At 38.7% G+C, this 10054-nt stretch overlaps 1 protein-coding gene across 1 annotated transcript; it reads left to right on the top strand.

The window, feature by feature from the left end:
• Positions 1-364: 364 nt before the first annotated feature.
• On the top strand, positions 365-9598 carry coil (coilin p80). Its single transcript, XM_056400487.1, has 7 exons — positions 365-652; positions 2202-3219; positions 4242-4331; positions 6915-6962; positions 7084-7153; positions 7688-7776; positions 9141-9598. The coding sequence occupies exons 1-7, from the start codon at positions 402-404 to the stop codon at positions 9186-9188; spliced, it is 1614 nt and encodes a 537-aa protein (XP_056256462.1). The 5' UTR covers positions 365-401; the 3' UTR covers positions 9189-9598.
• Positions 9599-10054: the final 456 nt, after the last annotated feature.

The raw sequence follows: 10054 nt of genomic DNA, 5'->3' as shown, positions 1-10054 counted from the left end.
CCAAATGCACAATTATTTTGGCTGCATCCAATAATTTTACTGAAATTTAAAGGGTCCATCATGATTTCTCTACCAAGACTGGGATCTAAACATGTGGCATTGCTGTAAATTAATATTTTGTGTCAGGCAGCACTGAAAGACTTTACAGACGGTACTTCATTCTAATGCTAATACTTTATTTTTTGAAGGCCTGCTTGAAACATCTACGTATGTTAGTGTGGTGTTATAAGTCTTGATGTGAGTGTTAAATTGGTTGAAGAGCAGAATTGAAAGAGTATTTTTCTTTTATCGTGTATTTAAACGCTCTTATTCTGAAAGAACCCGACCGGAAGTATTGTCCTTGGTTTTGCTGGCGGAACACCGGTAGCGTGTTTGGCGTGAGGTTTGATGCTCCCGGTGTCATGGCTGCTAATAGTAATAATTGTATCCGTGTGCGCCTACACTTTGACTATCCACCGCCGGCTGTCGTTGACTGTCGCATGTGCTGGCTGCTCGTGGACCTGAACAAATGTCGCGTGGTGGCAGATCTGGAGAGCGTCGTCAGAGAGAAGTTTGAGTTCAGCTCGAGGAGCATCCTAAACCTCTTCATAGAAGATTGCTACCTGCCGCACACTGAGAGCATCTTCGTGGTGCGGGACAACGACAGCGTCAGGTGCGCGTGCTTTGACCTTTTCTGGGCTGCACTTTGAGTGCAGGGGTGTCTGTGGTGACTCTAACTCACCTGCAGATGTATGGGGCTCTAAGACCTTTATTATTTTAGTTTACAGTATTAATAATCTTTATTAATAGAGCACTTTTCTAAACAAAAGGCAGCAAAATTAAACATACAGGTCATATAAGGCGATCAGTAAAAATCAATAAAACCAAAAAAATAAAAAGTTGTCAATAAAAGCAAAAAGCAAACACTGTGTATTGTCCTTGATTGGTGCATATTAGTACCTAACTAAAGTTTCCCCCTTAAGACTGGTCAGCAGAAGTGGTGGCTGTATCAGTCTGTTAATACTCAGCTACTTATAGCTTTTCAATACCCAACTTTAAATGAATATTTATGATATCAAAGGGCAATATCAAGGAACTGCAGATCAAAATGCTCAGAAAAATCTGTTCATTGCTTTACATTTATTCGCCTTGTAGTGATTGTGTATGGGTAAAGTGTTACTTGGCCAGTGTGTCAATGATCCTGTAAAACTGAGAGTGGACACTAAAGTGACATCACCTCACAGCATAGTTTTCCCGGAGGGTTGTTGTCTGGCTGGTGATTATCAGACTAACTTCATCCTGATTTTCCTCTCTCATCCCCACCTGCTTTTAAAAACTTAGGTGATCAGTCAGTGTCACCTGCTGACCCATTCCTTAAACATGTGACTTAAGCTGTGTGATTTACAACCTGCTAGTTTTCCTTTAATGCTAATATATTTATTAATTTTACATGTTTTATTTATATATTTAATGTTTTTTCTGACCTTTGTGTAAATGCTCCTTATATCAGGCGAGGCAGCATGGCTCTACTTTAACAGGCTGCAGGAAATCCTAAAGTTGTGTTTAGTCAAATGAATCAACGTATAACACAGTCTGCTATAGGCACTGTACTTAATGGGAGCTTAAGCAGGCTATGTGTTTACACACAACAATCTCAAGAGTTTCCTCATGATGGTGACAAACGTTGTACATGTTGCATGGACACGAACTGTCAATCATTTTCTAGGTGGCCAAAAGGCACTAAGCCCACCACCACATCAAAACAGGGTCAAGCAGCGAGATAGAGAACTGAGACCAAAACCTGAAGACAGAGAGCAAAGAAGATAAAGACACTGAAATGATCAGAGAATACAAATCATCTGTTTTATACAATATTTAGAACATAGATGATGATATGACAGGCGCTTTGGTTGCAAGTTTCCGTTTTCTGTTTAAAATTAATGTTTTCATTTACAGAATAATTTTTCCTGCTTTTAATTTTGGATTAACATTCATGATCTAGATAATAAATCAGATTTTTTTTTTTATTTGTGATGTATTTTACATTTACATCAAGCTAAGCTTGATTTTTCCTTGAATGGTCACTTGAGATGAGTCAATCCCCATAGACTCCCACGTTAAAATGTCCAACTTTACAGCAGAAATAAACATGTTTACATGTCGACACTCAACACTGACTTGTGTTTTGGAAATTGTTCACATGATGTGTTGCTGTTTTCCAGGGTGAAAGTGGACTCCGTGGTTCAGGTGAATGGGCACAGCAGCAGCTGTTCAGATACATCAAGTAAAAACTGCAGAAAGAGACAGAGACCCACAGAGGAAGATGGGCCGGAAGGAAATGGAGTGAGCGTGCAATGGAAGGAAAAGAAGAGGAAAAAACATAGCAAGGAGAGTCTGGAGGGGGATGGCAAACTGTCTTCAGGTGAAGAGACGAATAAAACGTCACAAGGAAAGCACACAAAGAAGAAGAGGAAGAAGGCAGAGGAAACTGCTGCTCCTGCTGCTCCCCCCAAACCAGCTGTGTCTAACAAAAAAACCCCAACTAGTGTGACCCAGCCGGTTAAAAGCACCAAGAAGCCCCTGGTGGCACCAGCAAAAACACACAGTGTCTCCTCTTCAGATTCCAGTAGCAGCAGTGGTGAGGAAGACAAAGCTCCCAAAAAGCCACCTGTGCGAAAACCAGCACCCAAGACACCCTCGTCCACCCCTGCTGCTTCCAAGGCACCTCCACACACCAAACCCACCCAGACTAAATCACACCCTCCCTCCTCATCCTCCTCAGAAACAGACTCCTCCTCCGATGAGGCCCCCAATGTAAAAATCCCACCGAAAAACAAGCCTTTAACCTCTGCGTCTCCAAAAAGCAGAATAAACGACAACTCAAAATCTCATCAGGCTCCTCCTGTCCTGCAGTCCACCAGCTGTGCAGAGAAACAGGCGACCAGCACAGCAACGCCTCCTGATGACAAATCAGCGGAGCCTGGTAACTCAGACAGTGAAGAGATCGAGCTGGTGATCCGCAAACCGCTGCAGCAGTCAGGACGCGGTCTGGGTAGGCAGCCGTCTTGGAGGGGCTGCAGCCAGAGAGGACCCAGGCGTGGTGGTCCTGGAGATAGGGGGAGGGGAAGAGGTAGAGGGTTCATCAGAGGGCAAGCTGACAGCTTTGAGTTCAGCTATAATGGAGCCAAGGAACCGAGCTACCAGACCGATTCGCTGACCAACACATCAGTGGTCATCCAGGTCAGTCTGCATGTGTCTGCACCTTCAAGTATATGTCTGTGATTTAATGACGAGGAAGTAGCGTAACACTGTAGGACACAAAAACTTTGACTTAAATACTTCTTATTAGTTCAGTATTACACCACCCTAACTGTATCCTCAAGTGTCTCCCATAGGCAAAAATGCATGGACCGATGGTTTAAAGGAATTAAATCAAACTATTACTTGTCATGAGAGATGTATTAATTGATTGTTCGTTAAGCACAGCCCCACTTAGTTACGGTTGCTACATCCTGTCTGTTCTCACATGTTAAATGTATTGTTTATAATGACTGGTGCCAGATTTACCATTTTTACAAATAGTGTACTCTTTAATGTTTCAAGTTGAGTCGTTTTAAAACGAATTGAATGAATTAAATATGGACTTGATGGCTGTTTAAATGATATTGTGCTAAAACAGGCTAAAGCTTCATGCAGCAGGGAAAATGTCAGCATCCAGATTATGATCCATGTAAAAGACATGGAAATAAAAATAAATAAAACAGTATTTTTCTTCAGTAGAGTAGTAAGTTCTAGCATTGTATAATAAGGACAAATGTAAGATCAGTCTTTTATTCTCTTAGCTGAATATACGAATGTTTACAGTTTACGTTTGAGAAGACAAATTATTGTCTATTCGTTACACTTTTGGGTTTTGGAAAAGCAAAAAAAAAGACTATTTGTATATGAGGTATTGCTCTTATGACAATCTCAAGTATACCTCTGTAGCTTGTGAAGAAATCCAAAGCTTAACAGGCTGGGTCGGTTTCTAAGCTATGATTGGACAAGCGCTATACAGGGGAGGGCTTTAGCATGTGGTTGATTACTTAAATGAAATCTGAGAATGGTATTTACATAAGTCTTGCCTCCATCACATTATTTCCTTATTGGCAGGACAATAACATTGGTATTAATTATTGGTTGTGTCCATTGTGAAATACTGTGTATGAAAAGGGATCAGGATCAATAATCTTGTGGTGTCTTGCATGTGTGTCTGAATGTAGAATGGAGCAGAAAGTGCCCCCAAACAGGACTACAGCTCTATGCCCCTGCTAGCAGCCCCTCCACAGGTGGGGCAGAAGATTGCCTTCAAGGTAAGTCTACCTCAGTCTTATGAGCTGGAATGTGTCTGCTGTGATTTTGACACTGTGCCTCCATGCTAGCCCGCTTAGCTTTGTAGCTCCACTCTTCTGTTTTGAACAAAAATGGGAAAATCCTCTCACTGATCCACTGAATTACAGAGAGAAGCTGCTCTCAACCATGACGGAGAATATGAAAAAAATGTAACACCAGTTCTCCCAGAGCAACAACAAATACTGATATAACTGTCTTTAAATATCTTGTCTGTATGGATAGGTTTCCCATTGACAAACAGTCACGGTGCACATGCATGAACTGGATAGAAAACACCTGTCCACAATGTCCTAATAGCTTCTATACACATTTTTAGTATTTTGAGATAAAAAAAAAAAAAAAAAGGTTTGTTGGAAACCAATAAAGTTACTGTTAAATGGTGAATATGTATGTAACCACCTTTGAGAGATGAGACACATACCCCACTGAGAAACGGTAGTTAGAGGCAATGTTGATGCTAAACGAGGCTATATATGAAGTTAGCTCCACAGGTAGAGAGAAGAAGAGACCTGCGTGTGTCCAAAAACATCAATGGACAGCATAGATTAAAAAAAAAAAAACGCCAGTAGCATGGGATCATGGAAGTTTGGATTACTTCAGTGTCAACCGTTCAGAAGCCGATTTTATTCACAGAGCTCGTCTCCTCTCCAAAACAAACAGGCCAGGTGATTACCAGGTGATTACCAGGTGATTACCAGGTGTTCGGCGGTCACAGGACGTCTACAGCAGCTGGGAGCTGAGCTGTCTAACATTTACTCAGCTTCTTTCTCTGATAACTTAAGATCCAGACGTCCGATGACTAAAAAACTTCATCTAGTTAAAATATATGTATTTGAAAATGACGAAGATCTAAAAATGTATCGCAAAACTGTGGCTTAAAACTGGCTAAAAAGTCCATTTGAGCTTCTAGCAAACAAGCACAATGCTGACGCATGCACAAATGTGACGAAATGAAACGGACAGTTACCATGTTCAAATCACATATTTCTCTCGGTTTAATAACTGATGGAAACATTTGTGATAATGTAAGGGCACAACTCAACAAAATATTTAACATAGGTCTAGTTGGTTTTAGACATATTATAACTTTAAAGGCACAACTAATGTTAGCATAAAAACATGTTGTATGTATGTCAAGTTAAGAGGACTGACAGGCTCATTCTGGTTATTATATTTATAACAGTAGCATGTATGAAAATCCTGTGGTTTCCTCAAAATGAACCAAACACTGGATATGTCAGATGTGCTACATTAATGCCAAAACTCACAGTAGAAATGACTGCATTGTAAACAGGCAAAGCCTTTTCTGGATAATATTTTCCATCTAAAGCAATCAGCCTCTCTGTCATCTGTCAGTGATTTCTAAACATATCTGAAACACAGGCTCTATCAAAGGCTCTATCATTAACTCAAAGACACGGCAACAGTGTGAAGTATCTTACATTAAAGGGACAATATGTAAGAATGTGGAGCAGCTTATACGTATTGATCACTTTTTTATTGGCGATGTGTGAACGGATTGTAATGTAATTTAAAAATAAGATCTTCCCTCAACTTTCCCAGATGTCTAGAACAGCCTGTGGACATTTTTACATGAAGGACTCGGGATGAATTATAAGCATAGAAATGGAGTCCGCTAATGTCAACAAATGACTAAAATGTTTGTTCCTGTTTGAACGAGTTACTTTAGAGATTTTATTTGTATTATCTCCAGTCCAACATTACTGATCCCACTCCTGTCATCTGTTTATAACTGACATTGGGATTATTGTGACGCGAGAGTTGTGATGGACAGCTGTTCTTTTGATTTCTGATTGGTGGTTTGTATTTTTCTGTACCTTCAGATTCAGATCAGCTGTGAGAATATTTTATACAATTGAAAATTTAAACATACGAGTTCATATTTTTGTTCTACAAGCTCTCATATTTTTGCAACATGTTTATTAGCTGTGTAGTCCCAGCCAATTCAATGTAACCTCCTCTGTGGGAGTATAAACATAAGACAGGGGTTGATGGTATAACACGTACATTGAATCACTGAATGGATGAATGAATCAATTCATTCAACTCTTTACTGAAGGAAATAATATAGTGCTAACATGTTAGCAGTTAGCTCACCAGCTACAATAGTTCACCAACAAGCCCTGTGGGTGTAAGTAGCTGCATCACCAAGCTTCTGTAACCAAATACTTCTTGCACACTCATGCATGAGTTTCGCTGCGTCACTTTCAGGTGTTATTTGTTTTTAAATCAATAATAAAAATAACTGTTTGTTGGAGTCAAAATTACTATTTGCTTTTTTTTTTTATGTTGTTTTAAGATGAATTCATCTAATCTAATATAAATGCAGGGAGTAATGAGCCATGTTCATGATGTGTCTTTCATCGTGACACAGAGCTCACATCTGCTATCAATAAAGGAAAAGCAGTAGTGTTAATTAATTCAGTGCATCAATCTTTTGTCAAAGTAAAAGACTGAACTTTGTGTGTAGTTGTGAGGTTTATTTCCTAACGTCATGTCTTTGTGTGTTTGTGTGTTCACAGCTGCTGGAGCTAGGTGAGAACTACACACCAGAGATATCAGAATATAAGGTGAGTGTCATCATTTCTGCCGCAGTTCTCCACAAAAACCTTGGAGATATCGTCTTAATGAAGTCTTAACTGTTCATTCACACTGGAATCACAAAGCTAACCATGTTACTGCCCATTTTAGGAGGGAAAGATTGTGAGCTTTGACCCCACAAGCAAACAGATTGAACTGGAACTGCTTCATGTCTCTCAAGGTAGGGATGATTTCACCGCTGACACAAACACTCTCAATCACATTTTAAAATGCCTTGTTCAAAGATAATAAGTTAACGTTTCAATAAGGCTTACAAAAATACCTCAACGAGATGAGATAAGAAAAGTGGCGTTGGTTGCTGGGTAACAGCCATAAAGTTGATAACCAATGTTGGATTGAGTGTTTAGGATTTCCTAACCTGAGATAAGATAGGATTCCTAAAGTTGGTTAGGATTTGCTTCTGTAATACCAAATTGGGAAAATTCCTCTCTCACACTCTCTCCCCATATTAACATAAGACTTATGAATGGAAGTTTCAGTAATACGCACACACAGACTCACAAGGTGAAAACAATACCAGCAACGCCTAAAATAGTTTTACAATATGTTATAGTTTAAGGGGTAAAACTTTCTTATTGCTCTTGGATTTCCTTTCTGAGCAGAAGTCATGGAATTTTAATTTACTTAACAGAAACAGAACAGATTGGGTAGAGACACATTTGTCATTGTTCCTACCTTTCTCCATCTCTCTCAGCTCCTGTGGGGCCCGGGAAGTTTGACCTGGTCTATCAGGACGCTGATGGCTCAGAGAGAGTGGAGTACGCCGTGTCCAGAGGTGCTTGGGTAAGTCTTAGCATAAAGCTACTACTTTATGAATAACCTCAAAAACAGAAATTCTTTAAATTGGTTAATCCTCAAGACCACAGCAAAATGAGGGATGGTCTTATTTCTATGTGACTTTAACTTCATTTACTTTTTTGGGGGGGCCAGTAGGGGGCAGCAGGAAAACACACAATATCTGATATATTATCACCAAACAAAGTTGCTATAGCAGATGTGTTAGCAAACCATTTACTCAGCACAGCTAATTTTAGATCTAGTCTTAGTTTGAGCCATATTCAGTCGACCTCGCTCTTTTTATTTTTAGTCAATTTTTTATTCAACTCAAAGTCTGAAAGAGGATAAACAATTACGTCTGTAAAAATGCAACATTATTAGCAAATCCAATCCAACTTTTGCAATACGAGTGAGTCAGAAAGTATCTAGAGAAAAGAAAACTTCACAATCAGGAACAACCTTGTACAACAGTCCTGCATTAAATTCCACGCTAATAATGTTGAGTTTTGTCAGGACTGTGCAAGAAAGGTGTTGATTTTATTCATTATTATTATTATTGATTTTATTCATTCATTTTGTTGGCCTTTGTGTTGTACTAGATTATGTTATACAGTGTTTATAATAGGGAGTACACAAAACAAGCCAAGTAAAAGACAGCTAACTACTGCCCAACAGACTTTATCAGAGCCCAGAACAATCTTCTACATTATGTGCTGTGCAGTTTAATAACCAGTAGATGTCACAAATAGACTACGTTTAGCCATGGACTCATCCAAAATCAACACCTGATTCCCATCATGTGTATGGCAGTTAGGTTCTGTAGCTTTAACGTGGATAAAATGTTTAATACACTTAAACAAAGAAAGTGAAAAGTTAGCCAACGTATCTAACTGGGCTAATAACCTTCAGTGAAACTATAGTAATGTAGCAACGTCCCATTGTTGTGAGGTGCTAATACATGATATTACACCACTGACTTTAGTAGTTAGCTAATGTTGCGTTAACTTGCCTCAGTTTCTTCGTGGTGAGCCTTAATGTGTCTCCCAAGGTTTGTGGTATCTTACCAGGTTTTTTATGGGTCCCTGTCTGTATAATTGGCTGTAGACTGTAGCTCTTACAATGACACAAACAGTTCAATTCAAAGCATCTCTTTTGTCTTTGAGCCCAGGTCTTATCCATTCACCCAGTGAGCCCCTCTTTTCTAACTACTCATCCAAACAGGAGAAAAGTGGGGGACTGAGAAAAAGCAGCTGCATATATGGAGGTTCAGTTGTTGTCATTTGGGTGTTGTTAGTGGTATTATTTCCTGTAATATCCACACTTGTCTTGTTTTGATCTTAGTGTAATCCTGATTTACTTTCCTTCCCCAGGTGACAGAGCGGTGGGACTCCCTGCTGGAGCCGAGGCTGGTCATTTAAATCTGACAGTTTGTTACATCCACCTGCTTTGGCAAGATTGATTTGCCTTTTTTTCTAATTAACTTCATGTCAGAATCCTTCACCTTGTACTCCAGTGCTTAAGTTAAATTGAGAGTCTCTTCTTCACATGGCTTATGTCCGCTAAAGGAAAAGGGATATGATGATGGTTGATTATATTCTCTTCTCTTTGTGCTTTTATACAAGTCACCACTTTGCACAGAAGAGCTACTGTATAGCAAAGTATAGTGGAAGTATTGAAACTGCTTTTAAACTGGGGCTGGATCAGAAATCCAGTTATAGATCAAAATGAATTGGAAAATGATTGTTTCCAGGACTGGAACGTAATGGTTTTATGTTTTGTACAGTTATTCGACTGTGGAAATCAGTCTTATAATAAACAATTTTCTAATAAAAAACTTCATTGTCTCTTTTGTCTAAATAAAATTTGAATAAAAAACACTTTTCACCATATTTGATCAAAATCATTAGATAAAATCCCAAGTATAAAGTTGTGAGATGGTGAGTTATATTGTCACTTTTTAAATCTAAATTATGAGACTAGGTCATTAATTTGAGATATTATGCAAAGTCAAAATTTACTCATAATTTACTTATATTTCAAAATGATGAAATATTAACATCACTTGGTGTGTCCCAAAACTGTATTTATACTTTAGTAATTGTACTGTTTTTGCATTTGGTATATCACAAATCAACATCACTGTTTTATACTAACAGGAAATGATACAGTTGCTATATGCAGCTTTGGATGTCAGTCAAAAACTAAAAGTCATAATTTTAATTTAAAGTGAGACTAACTTTTGTTATTTGTGTTCTGATACTTTTAATGTTTTTTGTTTTATGTA

Source organism: Seriola aureovittata, chromosome 17 (genome assembly GCF_021018895.1).
Source record: "Seriola aureovittata isolate HTS-2021-v1 ecotype China chromosome 17, ASM2101889v1, whole genome shotgun sequence".
NCBI classification, from domain to species: domain Eukaryota; kingdom Metazoa; phylum Chordata; class Actinopteri; order Carangiformes; family Carangidae; genus Seriola; species Seriola aureovittata.
The sequence above is the reverse complement of the archived record's forward strand: the minus strand, read 5'-3'. Positions and strand labels throughout refer to the sequence as shown.

Excerpts from the sequence above, each read along its gene's own strand:
- coil (XM_056400487.1), top strand. The coding sequence starts at position 402 with ATGGCTGCTAATAGTAATAATTGTATCCGTGTGCGCCTACACTTTGAC. Across the intron at positions 3,220-4,241 it reads ACACATCAGTGGTCATCCAG|AATGGAGCAGAAAGTGCCCC; the intron begins GTCAGTCTGCAT and ends GTCTGAATGTAG. Across the intron at positions 7,777-9,140 it reads CCGTGTCCAGAGGTGCTTGG|GTGACAGAGCGGTGGGACTC; the intron begins GTAAGTCTTAGC and ends TTCCTTCCCCAG.